At 49.6% G+C, this 22,835-nt stretch overlaps 1 protein-coding gene across 5 annotated transcripts; it reads right to left on the bottom strand.

Annotated features, from left to right (window-relative positions):
* Window positions 1-2,349: 2,349 nt before the first annotated feature.
* PLIN3 (perilipin 3) lies at window positions 2,350-22,608 on the bottom strand. Of its 5 annotated transcripts, none has more exons than XM_043911889.1 (8): window positions 22,514-22,608; window positions 19,336-19,417; window positions 14,681-14,879; window positions 14,450-14,532; window positions 13,011-13,308; window positions 8,239-8,438; window positions 6,804-6,929; window positions 2,350-3,135 (listed from the first exon to the last, which is right to left on the bottom strand). In XM_043911889.1, the coding sequence occupies exons 2-8, from the start codon at window positions 19,399-19,401 to the stop codon at window positions 2,791-2,793; spliced, it is 1,317 nt and encodes a 438-aa protein (XP_043767824.1). In that variant the 5' UTR covers window positions 19,402-19,417; window positions 22,514-22,608; the 3' UTR covers window positions 2,350-2,790. The 5 variants fall into 5 exon arrangements, with proteins under 5 accessions (XP_043767824.1, XP_043767829.1, XP_043767825.1 ...); XM_043911894.1 differs by having other exon boundaries at window positions 2,350-3,132; XM_043911890.1 differs by having other exon boundaries at window positions 22,488-22,563.
* Window positions 22,609-22,835: the final 227 nt, after the last annotated feature.

Genomic DNA, 22,835 nt, shown 5'->3' with positions numbered 1-22,835 from the left:
TACTACCCCAAAATGTTTAATCTTTTATTTTTTATTTTATTTTTGAAAAATAATTGACATACAACACAGCATTAAGCTTAGGCATACAACATAACGATTTGATGTATGTATATACTGGGCTTCCCTGGTGGTTCAGAGGGTAGAGAATCTGCCTGCAGTGCCAGAGACCCAGGTTTGATCCCAGGGTCGGGAAGATCCCCTGGAGAAAGAAATGGCTACCCACTTCAGTATTCTTGCCTGGAGAATTCCATGGACAGAGGAGCCTGGCGGGCTGCAGTTCATGGGGTCACAAAGAGTTGGACAAGACTTGAGTGGCTAACACACACATATTAACAATATATTGTGAAAAGACCACAATATGTCTAGGTAACATCTATCACCTCACATAAACATTTTTCTTTTCTTGTGATGAGAACTTTAAGTTCTACTCTCAGCAACTTTCAAATACACAATGAAATATTGTTTTATTAATGTAATTTTATTTATTTTTGGCTGCACTGGGTCTCCTTTGCTGCTCAGGCTTTTCTCTCTTTGTGGTGAGCAGGCGCTACCTGTAGTTGCGGTGCATGAGCTCCTCATTGCAGCAGCTTCTCCTGGTGCAGAGCATGGGCTCTAGGGTGTCTGGGCTTCAGTAGTTGCAGCTTGAGGGCTCCAGAGCACAGGCTTAGTAGTTGTGGCACGTGGACTTCGTTGCTCCCCGGCACATGGGATCTTCCTGGATCAGGGATCGAACCCATGGCTCCTGCGTTGGCAGGCAGACTCTTTACCACTGAGCCACCAGGGAAGCCCCTGATGTGAATCAAGTAAGTCTTTATTGAATTTGTTACAACAATGCTTCTGTTTTCTGTTTCGGCTTTTTTTGGCCACAAGGCACGTGGGATCTTAGCTCCTCAACCAGGGATCGAACCTGCACCCCCTGTGTTGCAAGATGAAGGTCTGAAACTCTGGACCACCAGGGAGGTCCTGACCTTAGGATCTTTAAGTACACCACTCCACAGAATCTTCGCACAGAACTGCACTGGGCCGGTTATCAATGAAACTGAGGGTTAGAGAAGCAAAAGACCCCACCCAGGGCCACACAGCAGGGACCAAGGAGCTGGCCAGTGGGCCCATGTCCCATCACCAAGCTGGAGTCCAGCATGGCCAGGCCAGCACAGGACGCCGAGCCCTTAGGAGCGTGTCATAAATAGAATGAGCACAAAGTCCTGCCATCACCAACATGGTTGGCGGTAGGCGGACCCTTCCCTACCACGTGCTCCACCTGGTATTGTGTAAAGCTCAATGCCAGAGACTTCCTCGGCAGTCCAGTGGTCAAGATGCCACACTCCCAATGCAGGGTGCCTGAGTTCGAGCCCTGGCAGGGGAACTAAGATCCCACATGCCACACGGCATAGCCTAAAAAAATAAATGAAATGAAATAAAGCACAAGACCAAAAAGGTTTGTCTGTGAAGCGTACGGAATGGCCCTGGGCCAGAGTGGGTAGAGAATTTGGTTGCTGTGTTTTCTCTGTAAGCAAACATTAGCACAGCAGTGGGAACACGGCCAGTCCCAGAAATGGACAGAAATTTTGGAAACCCCAAACTAGCAACCTTGAATTCCTCAAAGCCAGGACAAGTTCCCTGAGTCTGCTGTAATAAATGGCCACAAACACAGTGGCTGGAAACCACACACGTTATCATCTGATAGTTCTAGAGGTCAGAAGTTTGGAGTCTTTTTTATATATATAATCTATATGTATATATATTATATGTGTGTGTGTGAGTTGCTCGTATCTGACTCTTTACAGCCCCAGGGACTGTAGCCCGCCAGGCTCCTCTGTCCAGGAGATTCTCCGGGCAAGAACACTGAAGTGGCTTGCCCTTCCATTCTCCAGGGGATCTTCCAGACCTAGGGATCAAACCCATGTCCCCTGCATTGACAGGTGGATTCTTTACCACCTGGGAAGCCACCAGGGAAGCCTGATAATAATGGTATCATTCTCTAAAAACATACTGATACGTCTCCAGTCAGTAACGTCCAGGTGAAAAAAGACATATTAATATGTGTGGTCAGTAATGTGTTAATTGAATCCCATTTGCAAAGTCTCCTTTGCCATGTGAGAAATCAGGTCATCAGCATCTTTTGGGGGTCACACGGTTCCCCCACACACCTGGGAAGGCCCAGTACAGGAAAAGAGGTAGGCTTCTCCCTTCCGCTGGCTGCCTGGGATGTGGCAAAGGGGGCAAGACTCTGGCAGGTCAGTGGCGGGGAGATGAAAGACCCCCACAGCCCAAGAAGGCCATACAGAGACTCGAGTTGTTCAGCTGCTGAAAAATTTAAAAAAAAACCACACACATACACACACAATATATGAGGCCTGGACTTTGCAGGTAAAATTTATTAAGGCAATGCTGAAGCCTCCCGCACCCAGGGCTCGCTGCGCAGGCCTGAGCCCCCTCCTGCTCCAGACTGTCAGCTGCCCTGCCCCCACCTCACCCCAAGAGGCCCACCTCCCAGCGGTCCAAGTCCACTCGCTTAAGGCTGACAACCAGGGGACTCAATGTAGAAAAAGGGTGTGGGATGTAAGAACTATATTCCTGGTTTTTAAGGAAGAAAAAAAAATTGGAAACTTCTAGAAAAAAAGAAATTTCTTTTCCTGGAAATCTTGTCCTGATGATGGATGTGACACTCAGGACACGCTTCCTCCAAGCTTGGAGAGGATGAGGGACGGGTCAGATTTGAGGGGTCCCCGGTCACTCGCCGGCCCCTCAGAGAAGGCCAGAGCCCTCTGAGCCCTCCTCCAGCCTCTCCTATTTCTTCTTTTCTGGGGCCTTCTCGACGATTCCGGGGGCGAAGGGGCCCACCAGCCACGTGATGGGTGTGTTCTGGGCCACATACTCCACCAAGTGGTCCAGGGCCTCTCGGGCCCTGGCCACCTGCTCGCGGCTCCGTGTCAGGACGCTGCTGGACAGATCCTGGAAGGAGTGGATGCCAGAGAAGGTGGCTTGGAGGTCCTCGACCTGCTGGCGAGCCTGGAGCGCCTGGTCCTTGATGTGGGCAGGCAGACCCTGGAGGCTGGAGCCCAGCGAGGCACAGGTGGTCTGGAGCTGCTGGGTGATGTCACGGAACATGGCGAGTGTCTGGGACTCGACCTGCTGAGAAGGGGCAGGGTGGGGCGTGACGTCAAGACCCCTTGCTTTGGGGGGTAACAGGACTCAAGGGGCTTCCCAGGTGGCTCAGTGGTAAAGAATCTGCCTGCCAATGCAGGAGATGTGGGTTCGATTCCTGGGTTGGGAAGATCCCCTGGAGAAGGAAATGGCAACCCACTCCAGTATTCTTGCCTGAGAAAATCCCATGGACAGAGGAGCCTGGAAGGCTACAGTCCACAGGGTGGCAAAGAGTCAGACACGATTTTTGACACGACTGAACAACAACAGGACCCAAAGACCAGGAAAGAGGAAATGGGGATATTCCACCCACCTTGGGGAAACCCTTTCCCCAGGGCACGGAGGCTCAGAATACCGGCGCTCTGAGTTTCAAACCGTGCCAGATAATCGCCGGTCAAATTGAAAAACAGGCACAGAGATATTTTCAAAGAAGATACGCAGACCAATAAGCACGTGAAGAGATGTTCAACCTCATTAGACAACAGGGAAGTGTGGTTCAAACCCACAATGAGACACAACTCACCCACACTAGGATGATTTGGGTTAAAAAAGACAGATATGAAAAAAAAAAAAAAAAAAAGACAGATATGGGGGCTTCCCTTGTGGTCCAGTGGTTAAGAACCTGCCAGTCAAAGCAGGGGACACCAGTTCGATCCCTGGTCTGGGAAGGTTCCCACATACCTTGGGGCAACTAAGCCCATGCACCCCAGAGCCTGTGCTCTGCAACAAAATAAGCCACTGCAGAAAGAAGCCTGTGCACCAAAACAAAGAGTAGCTCCCACTTGCTGCAACTAGGGATAGTTCGTGCAACAACACACACCCAGCACAGCAAAAAAAAAAAAAAAAAAAAATTTGTTTTAAAAGAAGACATATATGGGATTTCCCTGGTGGTTCAGTGGTTAAGACTCCATGCTCCCAATGCATGGGGTCCGTGTTCCATTCCTGATCAGGGAACTAGACCCTGAATGTTAAAACTCAAGATCCTGAGTGCCACAACTAAGGCCCAGAACAGCCCAATAAATTTGAAAAAAAAGTAAAAGATCAAACAGGTGCTGGCGAGGATGGGAAGAAATTGGAACCCTCATATATTGGAGCGCAGCAGTCACTTTGGGAGATGGTCTGACAGTTCCTCAAAATAGTAAAGTGTAAGCCTAAATAAGCACTTGACTCAGCAATTCCACCCCCTAGACTTCCGCCCAAGAGAAAAGAAAGTGCACGTCTGTGCCAAGATTGGTACACAAACGCTCAAAGGGGTGTTATTCACAGCCGCCAAAAGCGGAAACAACGCAAATGCCCATCTGCTGGCAAACAGGGGCACAAAATGTGATTCATTCACACACCGTGACGTTCTCCCGCCAAATAAACGGGTGAAGCCCTGACACTTGCTGCCACGTGGATGGACCTTAAGGACACGATGCTCAGTGAGAGCAGCCATACACCACATGGTGTATGATTCCATTGATATGAAATATCCACAGAAAGTACATTCGCGGGTTCCAGGGCATGGAGGAAGACAGAAGCGGGGTGTTATTATACTGGGGAGACGGTCTCCTCTTGGGGTGATGGGAATGCTCTGAATTATTAACACAGTTGATAGTCACACAACCCATGAATATACTAAAACCCACTAAATTGTACACTTTAAATGGGTCAGTTGTACACGATGTGAATTCTCTCTCAAAACTTCTTTATTTATTTAATTTTGGTCTCACCACACAGCATGTGGGATCTTACTTTCTCGAGCCAGGGATTGAACTGGGGCCATGGCAGTGTAAGTCCTGAGTCCTTAACACACTGGACCACCAGGGAATTCCCTCAAACTTTTTTAAAGTACAAGATCCTGAATTTTACACCTTAACAAATTTGTTTTTTAAAAAGTGTTTGTTTGTTTGTTTTTTAAATGAGAAGGTCTGGAAGAACTTTTGAGGCAGAAGTTGTAAGCAGTGGGGGAGACTATGGTTGAGATAAGAGTCCTTGAAAATTTCTGAGTCTGGGGAGGAAATCAAAGCAGGCAGGGACCCTAGACTGTCCTGAGCCTGGTCAGCTGAGAACTCTGGCTTTGAACCTGGCCAGGAGGTGCTGCCAGGATCAATATCTATCTTTTCTTCAGCAGTTGGGGGATTGGGGGAGATGGTTTTAAGTGGTTAGGGTCTGAATGTGCAAAGTTTTACAGAGATACAATATCTTTAGAAATATAATTTTTTTTTAACACTATGTGCCTTATGTGTCAATGTGTGTGTGTGTGTGTATGTAAAATAACTCACATACCAGGAAACTCATGCTTTTAAGTGAACAATTCAGTGATTTTTTTTTATATAGTACATTCACCAGGTAGTGTAACCAGCCCTTCTATCTAATTTCAGAACATTCCATCACCCCAAAAGAAACTCAAAAAAAAGAGGGAATTCCTTGGCGGTCCAGTGGTTAGGACTCTGAGCTCTCACTGCCAGGGGCACAGGTTTGATCCCTGGTCAGGGAACTAAGATCTCATAAGCCTCTTGGCTTGATCAAAAAAAAAAAAAAAAACACGGAAAGAAAAAGAAACTCCCTCCCCACTTACCCCTCTCCCAGCTCCCAACAACCACTCATCCACTGTCTGTGTCAACAGATCAGCCTGTTCTGGACGTTTCCCATCAGTGGAATCACACCCTGTATGTTCTTCTGTGTCTGCTTCTCTCACTGAGCATCGTGTTCTCAGGGTCCATCCATGTGTTAGTGAGTGTCGGGCTTCCCGCCTTTTCACAGCTGAGTGATGCTTCCGTGTGTGGAAGGACCACATTTTGTGATACATCATCTGCTGATGGACATCTGGGCTGTTCCACTTTGGGGCTGTTGTGACTCAAATACTGCTGTAAACACGTATGTTCATTTCACCTTAATGACCCTGCAGATGGTCCTGCACCCCATTCACAGATGGGGAGACTGAGGCCCAGCAAGGTTAGGCTGAGAACCAACAGTGCTAGGATATTAAAAGAGTCTCTAACACAGACAGGCTATGGTTCAGAATGAGGCATGAGAATTGTTTAAGGCAGCAATTCAGAGAAAGCTTGGATGAGTGATGGCACAGGTGGCAAAAGTCAGGGCTCGTTCAAGAGACCAGTGCTAAAATGGACTAGAGGGCCAGAGCGTGCCAGTGAGCAGCAGTCATGAGGAGCCTGGCGGGTAAATATGAAGGATGTGATGGGACACTTTGATGGGGGAGAGGAATCAGTCACTCAGTCGTGTCTGACTCTGTGACCCTATGGACTGTAGTCGGCCAAGCTTCTCTGTTCGTGGGATTTTCCAGGCAACAATACTGGAGTGGATTGCCATTTCCTCCTCCTGGGGATCTTCCCGACCCAGGGATTGAACCAGTGTCTCCTGCACCTCCTGCATTGGCAGGCAGATTCTTTTATCACTGAGTCACCTGGGACGCCTGAGGAGTCAGGGCTCAAGAAAATGGAGCATGGCTTAGAATTCAGCAGGTAGAGGCCCATCCCAATCAAGTGCCCTGTGGTTCAGAAGCAATACGTGCACCCAAGAGTAGAAATCCAGGCAGGCATCCTGGAGGAGTGGTCATCAGGTCCTGAAGGCAGTTAATGGGAGGAGGAGCTGGGGAAAGCGTGTGGAGAGGGGAGCCAGGGCCCCAAGCACCCAGTGCCACCCCAGGTGGGTACCTCTGGCTTGGCTGCGTCCTCTTCTGGGCCCTGCAGCCGCTTCTGGTTCCAGCCAAGCCACATCTGGTGTAGTTTCTCCTGACCTTCCACCAGCTTCTGATCGACGCCCTGCTTGACGGTTTCCATCTGGGGCAGAGGGAGACAGACGGTGGCTGCCTCAGGGATTGAATGAAGCTGGCAGAGCCCCTGGGGATCCACAGGAACGCTGGGGAGAGGCAGGAATCCACAGGAAGCCCAGGGGGTTGGAGCCCTGAACCCTAGGACCTTAGGATGTGACTGCATTTGAAGACAGGTCTTCAAAGAAGTGATTAAGCTAAAATGAGGTCATTAGGGTGGACCTAAAAGATGCTTGCTCCTTGGAAGAAAAGCTATAACAAACCTAAACAGCATATTAAAAAGCAGAGACATCACTTTGCCAACAAAGGTCTATATAGTCAAAGCTATAGTTTTTCCAGCGGTCATGTATAGATGTGAGAGATGAACCATAAAAAAGGCTGAGTGCTGAAGAACTGATGCCTTTGAAATGTGTTGCAGAAGACTCCTGAGAGTCCCTTGGACTGCAAGGAGATCAAACCAGTCAATCTTAAAAGAAATCAACCCTGAATATTCATTGGAAGGACTGATGCTGATGCTGAAGCTCCGATACTTTGGCCACCTGATGTGAAGAGTCGACTCAATGGAAAAGACCTTAACACTGGGAAAGGTTGAGGTCACAGAGGATGAGATGGCATGATGGATGATGGATGATGATGCATGGCATCATTGACTCAATGGACATGAATCTGAGCAAACTCTGGGAGATAGTGAAGGACAGGGAAGCCTGGTGTGCTATAGTCCATGGGGTTACAAAGAGTCAGACATGACTTAGCGACTGAACAACAATGTTTTTATACGACTGGTGTCCTCAAATAAAAAGGGGCTATTAGGTGGACTTCCCTGGTGGTCTATTAATTAAGACTGAAAAAAAAAGACTCTGAGGTTCCACTGCAGCGGGCACAGGTTCAATTCCTGGTGAGGGAGGGAACTAAGATTCTGCATGACGCACAGCATGGCCAAAAAGAAAATAAACGAATGAATGAATTTTTTTTTAAAGGGGGATGTTAGGACACAGTCGCATGGAGGAATGACCAGGTGAGGACACAGAGAGAAGACAGCATCTACACTCCAAGGAAAGAAGCCTCAGAAAGAACCAACCCTACTGACATCTTGATCTTGAACTCTCAGCCCCTAGAACTGTGAGGCAATAAATGTGTGTTGTTTAAGCTGCCCAGTTTTGGGTACTTGGTTACAGCAGCCCCAGCAAACTCAACCAGGACTGCAACTGCATGAGTCGGCCCAAGCAGATATGCAGAATGGGGAGGAACAAGCCACCAGGCGTGGGGTGGGCTCACTGGTGCATATGCTGCTTGCCACGGCCCTCCCCACGGGACCTCACCAGGGTAAGCGTCTGTGTCAGCTGGTGCAGGGCCTCCTGTGCCCTCTGCCTGGTGTTCTGCAGCTTGCCCAGAGAGTGTTCGTAGGCCCGCTGGCGCAGCCTCTCCGACAGGGAGCCCAGACGCACGAAGTAGCTCTGCTCCCGGCGCTGCTGGGCCACCGAGGCGATGTCGAAGCCCTCAAGGGACGTGGCGAGGCGGGCTGCGATGGGGAGGCAGGAGAAGAATGGTGAAGGCAGAGTTTATGCCCTGGTCCGCAAGCATAAAAGGATCTCCCTCCCTTGCTTGGCTTTTTCCTCATCTGTGAAATGGGTAGGATGGGGGCCAAATATCCTGGGATTAAGAGGCGTTAGACTAATGTGAGGGTCTGAACACTACGACCCTTGGACCGTATCTGCCCTGCCTCCAGTTTTATATGATCCAACCTGTGAATACAATTGTGCATGTTCGTTATACGCTGTCTACAGCTGCTTTCAAACTATAGTGGCAGAGTATGTGGCCTCTTAGCCTGCAGAGATTAAAATATTGTTTGGGAATTCCTGGTTAAGTGGCTAAGATTCTGTGCCCAATGCAGGGGGCCTGGATTTGATCCCTGGTCAGGGAACTAGATCCCACATGTTGGAACCAAGAGTTTGCATCCCTCAACTAAAGATCTCGTGTGCTGCAACTAAGACCCCGTACAACCAAATAAATAAATAAATATTTTTTAAAATATATTCATTATCTGATCCTTTACAAAAAAAGTTGGCCAATCCTGCCTGTATAGGTCCTAGCATATATTAATAGTGGTCAATCTTTTGCAATGTTCTAGGTGCTCTGCATGCATTCTGTTTTGTCTTTTTTTTTTTTCTGGCCATGCTGTGTGGCATTCGGGAATCTTAGTTCCCCAACCAGGAATCAAACCTGTGCTCCCTACATTGGGAGCCCGGATTATTAACTACTGGACCACCAGGCAAGTCCCTCGCATGTATTCTTGTTAAATCTTAAGAGCTCTAATAGGGAAGTACTGTCATCCCATTTTTACAGATGGGGAAACTGGGGCTCAGAGAGATTAACTGACTTGCCGAAGCTCACACAGCTGGGGCTCCACAAGTCAAGATTTGACGCCAGGCCCCATGCTCTTAACCATAATACTTGACGGGAGAAGAAGTCTGAGCCACAAGAGAAGCATCTTCACAGTAGTTAAGGAAAAGTTAGGACTGTCTAGTCCAGAAAATACCCATAAAGTTACAAGGCAACAGGATGGAAATCCATCTATCTTGATAGTTTGATCCTATCTTATTCTGCTCCCTGTAGACTTTAAGTCTTAAAGTTTGAGTTTTGTAAGTAACCTTATCTGGATTTGAAATGCCCTATAGCAGGGTCTGCAAATACAGCCCCTGGGCCGAATGCCACCTACTTTTGTGAACAAAATTTTATTGACATGCAGTCATACCCATTCATTTACCTACTGACCACGCTTCTGTGCTACAATAGCAGAGTTGCATAGTTGGAACAGAGGCTGTATGGCCCAAAAAAGCCCAAATTATTTACCACCTGGCCTGTCAAGAAAATGTGGTCCCCTGAAAAAAAGCTATATTAAAAAAAAAAAAAAAAAGGAACCCCCCTGGTGGTCCAGTGGTTAAGACTCCAAGCTCCCAATGCAGGGAGCCCAGGTTCAATCTCTGGTCAGGGAACTAGATCCCACATGCCACAATTGAGAGTTCACCTGCTGCAACTAAAGATCCTGCCTCCCATGACAAAAATCAAATATTTGTTCTGCATTCTGCAACTAAGATTCAGAGCAGCCAAATAAAATAAATAAATAATTTTTTAAAAAATAAATAAAAGTAAAAACTAAATGAGAAAGATAACTAACAAGGACCTACTCTATAGCAAAGGGATCTATACTCAATATCCTATAATATATTCTTTTCCTGTAATGGAAAATAATCTAAAAAAGAATATATTCATATATGTATGTAAAATGGAATCACTTTGCTGTATAATTGAAACTACCACAACACTGTAAATCAACTATATTTCAATAAAATTTTTTTAAACTTCAAAAAAAGGATTATACAATGTATAAAACAAACAAATAACTGAACAAAAATACTAAACACACGGGACATTTAAAAGCAACAAAAACAAACAAAAAAAAAAATAAAAGCAACAAAAACAAAAGTTGGCAGCTTGGGAAAAACAAACCTGCCCCATTCTCCTGACCAAAGACAAGTCTGCAAAGACTAAATCCAAACCAACAACATTCTGAACCCAGGCTACTGGTCAGAACTTCTCCATGGCTCTCTCGGAACCCTGGGGCTCTGCCCTCGGAAGTGAAAGCAGCTTTGTTATTTAGGCCAAGGTTGTCTGGCAACTGACTCACTGGAAAAGACCAATGAGAAATGATTCATTGGAAAAGACCTGATGTGGCAAAAGATTGAGGGCAGGCGAAGGGCATGACAGAGGATGAGATGGTTGGATGGCATCACCAACTTGATGGACATGAGTTTAAGCAAGCTCTGGGAGTTGGTGACGGACAGGGAAGCCTGGCGTGCAGCATGCCATGGGGTCATAGAGGGTCAGACACGACTGAGCAACTGAACTGAAGTGAGCTGTCTGGCAGAGTCCAGGCATGTGGGAGTAAGATGGCAGGGCCCCTGGAGGGGGCAGGTGCCCTTGGCAAAGGGGAGACCCAGGAGACGGGGGGAGCAGGGCTATTCTGGCAGGAGCCCATGAGTAGCATCCCAGCTATAACATGGCACCTTAACTCACAGACTCCCCAGCACCTTAAGCACCGCTCTGCACAGTGATTTCGTCCTTAGTTGTTGTTGTTTATTCACTAAGTCGTGTTCAACTCCTTGTGATCCCCTGGACTGTAGCCCGCCAGGTTCCTTTGTCCATGGGATTTCCCAGGCCAAATTAGTAGAGCGGGTTGCCATTCCTTCCTCCAAGGGATCTTCCCCACCCACAGATCCAACCCACATCTCCTGCACTGGCAGGCAAATTCTTTACCACTGAGCCACCAGGGAAGCTGTTCATCCTTAGCAGATGGACACAAAAGAAAGCACAGAAAGTCAAAGCTGGTCAGATAGATCTGTTCTCTGAAGTGGCTCCCAGGCCTGGCTCACAACCTGCCTCCCTGCAAACTCTGCGTCTTCCCCTGCCTTCTGCTGACCAAGACTCACAGCTGCATTTTACTCCGTCTGAGCACTAAGAGGAGCCAGCAGGCACTGAACTTAGGGTGCAAGATGGAAGACATCAGGTGGATCCCTTCCTTCAAGAGATGCAGGGTAGTTTTGAAAACTCAAACACCAAGTGACATGCGACCCTCAACCCAGGAGCTGCAGGGCCTGAGATCCTTGGCCCTGCTCCCCCTGGATGGAGCATGGTGTCTGGGTACACGTGGCCCTCGGGGACCCTTGTTGCCATGGGCACTGGTGTGTGCAACACTGGTACTGCTGGAAGTTCCCGGCACGGTGTGCAAAGGATGGCCGTGCCTCGAGCGCAGGGCCAAGGCCAACTCCACAAGCCATGAGTAGGACTGGCCGCTTTGTCTCAGTTCTTTCACCCCTGGTTTATTCCTGCCACCATCTGGTCTAGCCCCACCACAGCTCACCTAGACCATCAGGGTCTCCTCTGCTTCCCACCCCCACAGTGTCTTTCCCATAGCAGCCACCAGAGGGCGCCTGTGAACACTGAGTCAGGCCCCGCCCCCTCTGTTCACAGTGGTCCAGGGTTCCCATCTCCCTAGGGGTAAAAGCCCAAGTCCTCCCATGGCTCACAAGGCCCTCCACAATCTGCTCCCGTGCACTCCCTGCCCTTTTCCCTCTCTCTCCGAGGCTCACTGTGCTCCAGCCACACGTGCCTCCTCCCTGCTCCTCCCACAAACATCAGGCACCACCCTGTCCCCTCGTCTCTCTGCTCGGACATCAGCACAGCTTCATATACCTCAGGGCAAGGTCACCTCCTCAGAAACATCTCCTTTAATCTAATTTCTGTACCCTTGAGACTTTAGGTTCTATGAGGGCAGAACTTTGTTCACTGACATATCCCTAGAACCTGGAAGCAGGTTTGGCATATGACTGGTGCTCAAGGTTTGAACAAATAGATGCCTGGGTATGGGTAGAATGATAGAGAAGAGTTTCAGTGATTTCATTCGGGGACTTGAGCACCTGCTGGGCACCATACAGGGGACACAGCTTCTGCTTTGTGGAATTGATGACTAGACAGAAATCAGAGCCAAGTCAAGGGAGGTTTCAGGACACAACATGGGCAAGGAATGGTGTGATTTTTTATGGGGGATGTGTGGGGTGTGTGGCATGTGAGCACAAAGCTGGAGGTGGAAGGGAACGAGCCATCTAGATGTCGTGTAAGGGTTCCTGGTAGAAGAAAAGGCCAGTGCAAAGGTCCCGGTGTGGGAACACATGGGAAGGATGGGCAAGGAGGCCAGTGAGCCTGGAGCAGAATGAATGAGGGCAGGTGGGTAAGTACAAGGGAGCTTCCAGGAGGATCGGGGCTGTTACCCACAGGGAGATGGGAGCCCTGGAGGGCGGCCAGCAGAGGAGGGGCCTGACTTGAGTGTTCGCCGGCGCCCTCTGGAGGCTGCTTCAGGGAGGACAGATACCATGCACCAGGGCAGAGGAACCAAGCTGATAGAGGTGGGTTAAGACAGATGGGGAGAGGCGGCAGGGACCAGAGGACAGGCTGTGAGGGGCAGACTCCAGCTGGCTAAGAGGGACCCACATCAGATGGTCTGGGGAGGGGTTCCAGAGGCAAGGCCTGCACTCACCGAGCTCGGCGTCCGTCATGGGCAGGTGGTTGTCCACCCACTCCTCCGACTTGCCCAGCACTGTGTCCACCCCACTCAGCACCATCTGGCCCACACGGGAGCCCACGACTGAGTGGACGCCGCTGGTCACCACGGACTTGGTCAAGTCTACGCCGCTCTGCACGGCACCCCGGGTGACGTCCACTGCCTCGGTGACTCGGGAGGCCACAGTGTCCTTGGCACTGGACACTGTGCTGGACACAGCCTGTCGGGCCCCTGACACCTTGGACGACACCAGCTCCTTGGTGTCTGCCAGGACCTACAAGAAGGGCCAGCATCAGCATCTCCATTCTCCCTTTGTACCTAGGTGCCCCCACCCCTGCACCCCAACCTCTAGGTGGGCTGAAGGGAGGAGCTCCAGCTCCCGGCTGATCCTGAACGGTGAGAGCAGTTAAGATCACATGCTCTGGGGCTGGATGGCCCAGTTAGAGTCCTTGGCTTGATATATCCAAGCTGTGGGTCCTCAGGCAGGTCACTTGACCTTTCTGGGCCTCCACTTCTTCTTCCCATGGTGTTATGGGCTGAAGGGTACTGAAGCCCCCAGGACTTCAGAATGTGACTGTATTTAGTGATGAGAACTTTAAAGCAGTAATTAAGGTAAAATGAGGCCATTATAGTGGATCCTAATCCAGTCTGTCTACATGCCTTGGGGCCAAAAAACCAAAACATAAAACAGAAGCAAGACTAACAAATTCAATAAAAACTTTAAAGATGGTCCACATCAAAAAATCCAAAAAAGTAAATTAAATAAAAAATAAAATTTAAAATAATTAAAATTAGTAACTGAGCTCCTCAGTCATACTGGCCACCTTCTAAGGGCCCAACACCCACATATGGTTGTTGGTTTCCATATTGAATGGTGCAGAGAAAGAACCTGTGCAGAGAAAGTTCAGAGACTTGGCAGCCTGGTCTACAGAGAAGGAACGGCATGTGCAAAGGTCCTGAGGCAGCTCTGAGATGGGTGTGTTCACTGTCTCTGCTTTCCCTTGCCTCCCCAAGATGAAAGCTCCATGAAGGCAAGGGCTCTGTATCCATCACCCTGTCCCATACATGTGAGACTGATGTGACTGAACTGGAGGACGGAGGCCAGCCCGGACAGAATGGAGCAAGTGAGGTGGGCATAGAGGGTCAGGGGGCAGTGGAGCCAGACCAGGTGGGACCACCAGGAACACTCTGGCTTTTGCTCCGGGCAAGGTGGGAGGCCCGAGGGGGTTTTGGGCATACCTGGCTAGCGTTCAGAATGTTCCTCCAGCTGCCCAATGGGGAGGGGGTGGGAGAATAAATGTGGTCACATTTGTCTTTTACAGTTAAGCTGAGACCACAGACCCCCTACCCTGGTAGGGCGCCAGTCTTAGTGGAGCATCCTCTCCACCCCGCCCCTCATGGAGGGGGTTAGTCACCTTCTCCGGCGGCTGCTGCAGGATGGGCAGATTCTCTTCCAGTTTGTCCAGCCCCCTGTGGGCGTATTCACTGGCCGAGGTGACTGCGGGGGTGGGGGCGATAGACAGCTGATGGTTACTGCGCATGCATGTTCCTCAGGGGCTCTGGGAGAGTCCACAGACACCGCCCCGCCTCCCCCACCCGGAGATAGGCCGGAGTGGACAGTCCATGGGCTTCCAGGCTTCACTCACGCTGGGGTTCCAGCTTGGACAGGATGGGCTGGGCCCCACTGACCGCAGCCGCCGTGAGGGTCTTCACCCCCTTCTCGGCCGCGTCGCAGACAGTCTTGACGTGGGGGTGGCTCTCCTTGGTGGACGTGTAGGCGGCGGACACCATGTTGCAGGTGGAGCTGATGAGGGGCATGCCGGCCACGCGGTCCACCACGCTGGGCTACGGGCAGGGAGGCTCAGGCCAGGGACATGGCTCGCCTCCCCCTCTCTGCACTCACTCGGTTGCACAAGCCAGGAACTGCCCGGTTCCGCCAGGCGCTTCCTCTATCTTGGCCCCGCAGCCCACTTGTTTGAACATGACCTTGACACCCACGGTGAGCCAGGCAGTGACAAGACAAGAGAACCCTACTGTCCTGGAGCTCAGGTCTAAAACTGACGTCAGTAAACTGTGCCCCCCATCCCACCCCCAGGGCCAGCCCACCACCTGCTTTTTCTCTTGCCTGGTTTTTTGTTTTCCTAACGGCATTATTGAAATCTAGCTCATACGTCATAGAATTCCACTAGTTTGAAATGCACGATTCAGAGGGTTTTAGTGTGTTCACAACGTTGTGTAACTCTCACTGCCTAATTTCAGAACTTATTGATCGCTCTCAAAAGAAACTTGTTGTCATTGACTGTCACACCCTTGCCTACCGGCCCCTGGTAACCATGAATCCACTTTCTGTCTCTGTGGATTTCTGCCTGTTCAGGACGCTTCACAAAAAAATGGAATCACACGTGGCCTTCTGTGTCTGGCCTCTGACTCAGTGACATTTTCAAGGTTCATCCATGCAGTAGCGTGTGTCAGTGCTTCACTCCTTTTTTAAAAAATTGTGGTAAAATACACATAAAATTTACCATTTAAATAATTACATGCACAGCTCAGTGGCATTAAGTATACTTACATTGTTGTGCAACCGTTGCCAGCATCTGTCTCCAGATTCTCAACTTCTTAAACTGAAACTCTGTCCCCTTTAAACACTGACTCCCCTCTCTTAGCCCCTGGCCCCACCATCTACTTGTCTCTATGGATTTGACTCCTTTGAGGACCTCTTGTGAATGGGATTAGACGGTATCTGTCCTTCTGTGCCTGGTTTCCCTCACTGAACACATCTTCAAGTTTCATCCCCATGGCACTGCATGTCAGTACCTCATTCTTTTATGGTATGATATTCCAATCTACCTGGTTTTCGTAAATAAAGTTTTTTTGGCACATGGCTATACCCATTCACTTATGTATTGAATATAGCCATTCTTAACCTACAAGAGCAGAACTGAGTAGTCAGACAGGCCTTGTGAGCCTCAGTTTCCTGACGCATAAAATGAGAAATCATTTCTGTCCTAAAGGAGTTGCAAAGGTGACCCATGTGAAGACGCATACAGAAGACTTAAGTCTCATAGGTTCTACCTGTAGAATTTGTGCAATCGCCAGTCCCAGGAGGTTGGGAGTATTATTCCAATTTTACAGATGGGTAAACTAGGGCAAGAAGCAGCTAAGTCAAGTCATCCAAGGTCACAGAATTAGCCAATGGCAAAGCTGGACCTTGGACTCAGGCAGTCCTCCTTCAGCGTGTGCTCAGGTCTCTTCAGAAATTAATCACAAATTTACCACAAAACCCAGCAATGCTGCTCCTATGATTCTACCCTAGAGACAGGAAAACACATGTCCACATAAGGCTTGTACATGAATGTTTTCACCAGCACTATTCGCAATGGCCAAGAAATGGAAAAAAATCCAAATGTCCATGAATGGGTGAATGGATAAAGAAAATGTGGTATAAAGCATGTTTTTAAAAATTCATAGCCTCCAAGGACTTCCCTGGCGGCTCAGTGGTAAAGAATTCACCTACCAATGCAAGAGGTACAGGTTCCATCCCTGGTCCGGGAAGATCCCACAAGCCACGGAGCAGCTAAGCCTGTGCGCTAGAGCCCGGGAGCCGAAACTGTCCAGCCCTGCGTCCTAGAGCCGGAGCTCCACAAGACGCCAGCGCGATGAGAAGCCCGCACACTGCAATGAGCAGCAGCCCCCGCTCGCCACAGCTAGAGAAAAGCCCGCATACAGACACACAGACACACACACACACAAATACAGCCTTTGAAGGGCTAACAGGTACAAGGAAAGACTCTCCACGTCACAACTTGTTAGGAAAATTCAAGTCAAAACTACAATGAGATACCACCTCATACCCCACACTCACTGTGATGGCTACTATCAAATGAACAGATATTAATAAGGGATGGTGGGAATGTGGAGGAGCTGCAGCCCTTGTGTGCTATTAGTGGGAAAGCAAAATGATGCCACCACGATGGACAACACCATGGTGATCCTCAAAAAACTAAAAATGGAATTACCACACGATCCAGCAGTCCCACTTCTGGGTATATAGACAAAAGCCATTGAAAACAGAATCTCAAAGAGATATCTGTATGCCCGCAGTCAAAGAAGCTTTATTCACAATAGCTAAAATGTGGAAGCAAGCCAAGTGTCCTGTGGTCCATGCACACAGTGGAATAGGATTCAGCCTTAAAAAGGAAATTCTGATACAACACGGGTGAACCTTGAGGACATTATATTCGGTGAAATAAGCAAGACACAGGACAAATACTGTATGATTCCACGCAGAAGATTTTATATTTTTTTTTGGCTGTGGCTTGTGAGATCTCAACTCCGTGACCAGGGATGGAACCCTCACCCTCTCTAGTGGAAGCACAGAGTCCTGAGACCACCAGGGAAGTCCCAGAAGGTTCTACTTTTATAAACATGATTCTACTTATTTTACTTATACAAGATGTCCAGTGGGTAAAGCCATTGGCAGGAAGCAGGTTAGCGGTTGTCAGAGGCTGGGGGAGAGGGGAACGGGCCTGACTATTAGTGGGTGTGGGGTTTCGATGTGGGGTGAGGAGAGAGTTCTGGAATAAGACAGTAATGATGGTTGTACACTGTGAATGTACTTAATACCACTGACCTGCACACTTCAAAACAGTTAAAATGGTATATTTTTAGGTTATGTGTATTTTACCATAATTTTTAAAAAGGAATGAGAAAACTAATAAGGACCTACTATATAGCACAGAGAATTCTACTCAGTATTCTGTAATGACCTATGAAAATAGAATCTAAAAAACAGTAGATATACGTATAACTGACTCACCTTACTATATAGTAGAAATGGACAACATTGTATTAATAATGTATTAATTATTAATTGCATTAATAAATAAAAGTCAACTGTTGCTGTTGTTGTTTAGTCATTAAGTCATGTCTGATTCTTTTGTGATCCCATGGGCTGTAGCCCACCAGGCTCCTCTGTCCATAGGATTCTCCAGGTAAGAACACTGGAGTGGGTTGCCATTTCCTTCTCCAGGGGATCTTCCCAACCCAGGGAATCGAACCCTCGTCTCTTGCATCCTGCACTGGCAGGAGGGTTCTTTACACAGAGCCACCAGGGAAGTCAAAATACTCCAATAAAAATTAATTTAAAAAAAAGTAAGGGAACAGAGCACCAACAGATGCTATCAGTACAACATAGAGGGACTTCAAAAAGATAATGCTCAGTGACAGAAACTAGATACAAAAGGGTATCGTAGTGTATGTCTCCATTTATACGAAATGTCCAAAACAGGCAAATCAGTAGAGACAGAACCTAGATAAGGGGTTCCCAGGAGAAAGAGAAATGAGGAGTGACTGCTAGTGGGTATAGGGTCTCTTCTGGGGGGAGATGAAAAATGTCCAGTGTGGTGGTGATGGCTGCATATGGGTAATTTACTAAAAATCACTGAGTACTACTCTTCATGAGGGTAAACTTTTTAAAAATGCTTCATCATCTTTTTTTTTTTTGGCTTCGTTACGGGGCATATGGGATCTTAGTTCCCCCACCAGGGATTGAACCTATGCCCCCTGCAGTGGGCATGCAGAGTCTTAACCACTGGACTGCCAGGGAAGTCCTCATAAGGGTGAATTTTATGGTATGTGTATGTGCATGTACAAGTTGCTTAGTCGTGTCAGACTCTTTTGAGACCCCACGGACTGTAGCCCATCAGGCTCCTCTCTCCATGGAATTCTCCAGGCAAGAACACTGGATTGGGCTGCCATTTCCTTCTCCAATTATGGTATGTGAATGATACCTTATTTTTAAAATATCATTTAGGTATTTTTAAAAAGGTGTTTATGAAAAGGGGCTTTGGGGAACTCCCTGGCAGTTCAGTGTTTAAGATGCCTAGCATTTACTGCTGAGGGCTGGTTCACTGTTGAGTTCCCTGGTTGGGGAACTAAATCCCAAGAGTCCTGGCACGGCCAAAAAAAAAAAAATGTAGCAGGGGGAATTTTATTTAAACTGGGAAGAAGAAGTGGAAATAGAAACTGACTTTCTTAGAAGGAGGACTCTAAGAGAACCTGTAGAGACAGGAAAGATCTGCCTGGGGGAGCCAGGCAGCTTCAAACAGGAGAACCCCTGTCCTCCCAAGAGCCCTTGGAACCCCAAGTTCTCCCACCTTCGCCTGTTAATGGGGTACCTGCTAGCGCCTAGTACTCGACACACTTGGAAAGGTGTCTCTCGACCCCCCGGTGCTGCCAGCAGCCTCCTGCCAAAGCTCCCCGTGTGGGAAGGCTCCTCCCACAAATCCCAGGCCTTCCTCACCTGCTGCACCGGTTCCTCCGCCGTCACCTGGGTGTTGGCAGGGGCTTCAGGCTCGTCAGCAGACATTTCTCAGAAGCACGCACTGTGGACAGAAGGACTAGTCAGGGTACAGCCTGCCTCTCGCTTCCCTCCATGGGGAAGGCCCGGTTCATACCTGCCCTCAGGGCTCCACCACCCCCCAGTTTCCTAGAATTCTGCCTCTAGATCAATTACACGCACTTGTGAGCCTGTTCAAAATGGTGCTGATTCATCAGGTCAGAAGTCTGCATTTCCAACAAGCTCCCAGCTGTTGCTCAAAGCAGATGGTCTTGGGGCCACAACTTAAAGAGCAAGGTCTGCGCACAGCCCTCCAAGGGCTCACCTGTATCAGTTGTTGTCGCTTAGTCATTCAGTTGTGTCTGACTCTTTGTGACCCTGTGGACTGTAGCCCACCAGGCTCCTCTGTCCGTGGGATTTCCCAGGCAAGAATACTGGAGTGGGTTGCCATTTCCTCCTCCAAGGGACCTTCCCCACCCAGGGATCAAGTCTCCTGCATTGGCATGTAGATTCTTTACTGCCGAGTCACCTGGGAAGCCCCACCTGTATCAATATTATGGTGCAAAACCCCTGGAGTTGGCAAGTTGTCAGTTACTACTGGATTTCAAGACATCTTCCCTTTGACCCAGAAACCTCACTGCGGGGACAGTCCCACACTGGTACTGCCACGTGGACAGAGATCTGTGTACCTGTGGGCTGCTGAGAAGAAGGGCAATAAAGATAGATAACAGTGGTAGCCCAGGGCAGTGGCTGAAGACTGTAAAACTTACACATAATTGACACAGCCCATGTCTGGGAAGATGCCTGGAAAAGGGAATGGCTACCCACTCTAGTATTCTTGCCTGGAGAATCCATGGACAGAGGAGCCTGGCGGGCTACAGTCCTTGGGGTCGCAAAAGAGTTGGACACTACTGAGCAACTAACACAACAAGATATTGTTAAGAGACCAAAGGGCATGAGTGGGGCTAAAGTTTTTGCTTATAACTTTTTAAAGAGACTCAGGAAGAAAGATCGTGTAGCTGGGGCAACCCTCTGACTTGTGAGCCAAGTAGAGAACATTACCTGTTCAAAAAAAAGTTAACGTTTAAAAAAAAAGCTAGAGAGACCATGCCTGGCCCCAGTGTAGGTCCAACAAATCAGTCTCAGGGATGTGGTAAAATCAAAAGAGAGGTTCCCTGGGTGAATCTAATGCACACATTTGCAGGCAAGATAGCAGCCACAGGTGTGCTCCATTTTCCTGGCCAGGTGAAAAAACTAGAGCATTGTCAGATTAGATTTCAGGAGTCCTGGCCCCATCTATGCTGGGCAAGTGGGCAAGGAGCTGATGACCTCGTACTGATAACCTCATAACCTGATAACCTCAGTCCTCTTATCTGTAAAATGGGGCTAAACCTTCCTTAAGGCTGGTTCCCCAAGTGTTTCTTTTTTTTTTTTTTGGTCATACCACACTGCATGTTCCCTGACCAGGGATCAAACCTGTGCCCCCTGCAGTGGAAGCTCAGAGTCTCAACAACTGGACCACCAGAGAAGTCCCCCCCAGTGAATGACCCCCAAGGTCATTCTAGGAGAAAGCCTCTGGTGAACCCCTGACCTCGAGTCTGAGCATTTTCTTCCGGACATTGTGTTTGCCATTACCTAAATGGAACCCAGGCTTCCTAGAACCTGGGAAGTGGTAAAGACCCTGCCTGCCAAGGCAGGAGACATAAGTTCGAACCCTGGGTTGGGAAGATCCCCTGGAGAAGGAAATGGCAACCCACTCCAGTATTCCTGCCTGGAGAATCCCATGGACAGAGGAGCCTGGCAGGCTACAGTCCATGGGGTCACAAAGAGTTGGACGTGACTGAAGTGACTTAGTATGCACATGCACACACACGAGTGGAACCCAGCAAACCGATGTTTTGAGAGCACCAGTTCTGGTGTCCAAACTGGGTTTCTAATCCCAGCTCTGCAACTTACTAGCTGTGGGAGCTTAGGAAGGCAACACCCCTTCTTGGAGCCTCACTTCCCACATCTAGGAAGAGTCCTAGCACAGAGTCCCTGCGGATTGGAGGAGAGACTGCACGTGTGGCCTTAGCTTGGGACCTGGCACATAGTAGGTGCTCAGTAAATGGATCCATTTCACACCACTCTGTCTGCCACACAGAAACTTGTGAAACCAGCCAGGATTGAGCTTCTGCTTGGTACAAAGGTCCCCCACCTGAGAAGTGGGGCGAGGAGGCACATCCACCCCTGGTGACCATCACCTGACTCCTGTTCTTTCCCTCACCTTCCCCAGAGTCTGAGTTCACCTGGACAGCACACAGGTCCTCCCTCCCATCCGTTTTGTCCATCCAATCCCTCTGGAACCGGTTTAACCAAGGACAGCCATTGCAGATATCACACCCCCCTCCCCCATAAAAGTCCCTGGGGGTCAGCAACCTGCCTGCAGCGGGCCTCAGCTGTGAGAGCAAGAACTGGCTGAAACGGGAGTCACGCAGCCGTCCAACTGCAGCCAGGATATGCTAAGATCCAACTTCCAGAGTTCTCCCGAGAAGGAACCCAAGCCTCGGCTCTGGTTTTACAGTAGGCCTTCCCACCGCCACTTTGTGCAATCCACTGGCCACACCCACCCAGGAGAAGGGGGCGGGATTGGCCCCACCCCCTCCCAGGGACAGCTGGAGCGCCAGAAGGAGGGCAAGGGAGGGGCCAAGTCCCCAGGCGCCAAAACCATTTGGAGAGGAAGGGGCTTTGCTAGGCAGAGGGATTGCTCCCCTGGTGGGGGTTGGGGGGGAATTCCTACGCGGAATAGGCTGCGGCCTGTCTCCAAAGTGCGTCTGCAATGCAGGAGGATGTGGTTTGGGACGGGGGACTTAGCCCCCCGCCCCAAGCTGCCACTTCTAGGGTGCTCTTTCGTGCGCTTCCCCCCCCCCTACCCCCCAGAGTCCTAGATATTGAGAGAAGAAAGTCTGAAAGTCTAAGCCTGTTCTAGAAGTTGAATTTTTCTGGGGAAGGAAGAGTGCTTAGCCCAGGCTGGAGACCCCTCCCCAGGCCGCGGAGACGAGCAGAGTCCCCAGGAAGGCCCCCCCCGTCCCTACCTCCCTTAGGACACCCCAGGACCCACTGGACCCAGCCCCCACCTCAATCGGGGCCCCTTGCCTCTCACCGCCGTCAGCGGGACGTCCAGGGCGCAGCCGCCACTACTTCAAGGCCAGCTCCAAAACCGTCCAGGGCCGGACCAAGACCAGCGTTTATATTTGGGGGCGGGCGCCCGGGACTGACGGGCCGAAGGACCAATCTGGTTGGGGGCCGCCTGCCGCCAGGCCACGCCCCTCGCCTGGCTTGGGACGTTGGAGCCACAAGTGAAGTCCAGGAAAGGCTGGACAAGGGCGGCCGTGCGCGCACCCTCCCAACTCTGCACCCAGTTGGCGACACCCGTACGACCCCGGAGCCAGTCCAGGAGAGCCCCCTCCCCGTCTGGGACCCTG

Source organism: Cervus elaphus, chromosome 9 (assembly GCF_910594005.1).
Source record: "Cervus elaphus chromosome 9, mCerEla1.1, whole genome shotgun sequence".
In the NCBI taxonomy this organism is placed as follows: Eukaryota; Metazoa; Chordata; class Mammalia; order Artiodactyla; family Cervidae; genus Cervus; species Cervus elaphus.
The sequence above is the reverse complement of the archived record's forward strand: the minus strand, read 5'-3'. Positions and strand labels throughout refer to the sequence as shown.

Coding starts and splice junctions, on each gene's coding strand:
- PLIN3 (XM_043911889.1), bottom strand. CDS start 19,401: ATGTCTGCTGACGAGCCTGAAGCCCCTGCCAACACCCAGGTGACGGCG. Junction 14,533..14,680: donor GTCCAAGCTGGAACCCCAGC/GTGAGTGAAGCC, acceptor CCACCCCCGCAG/TCACCTCGGCCAGTGAATAC. Junction 13,309..14,449: donor TGCAGCAGCCGCCGGAGAAG/GTGACTAACCCC, acceptor CCCTTCTTGTAG/GTCCTGGCAGACACCAAGGA.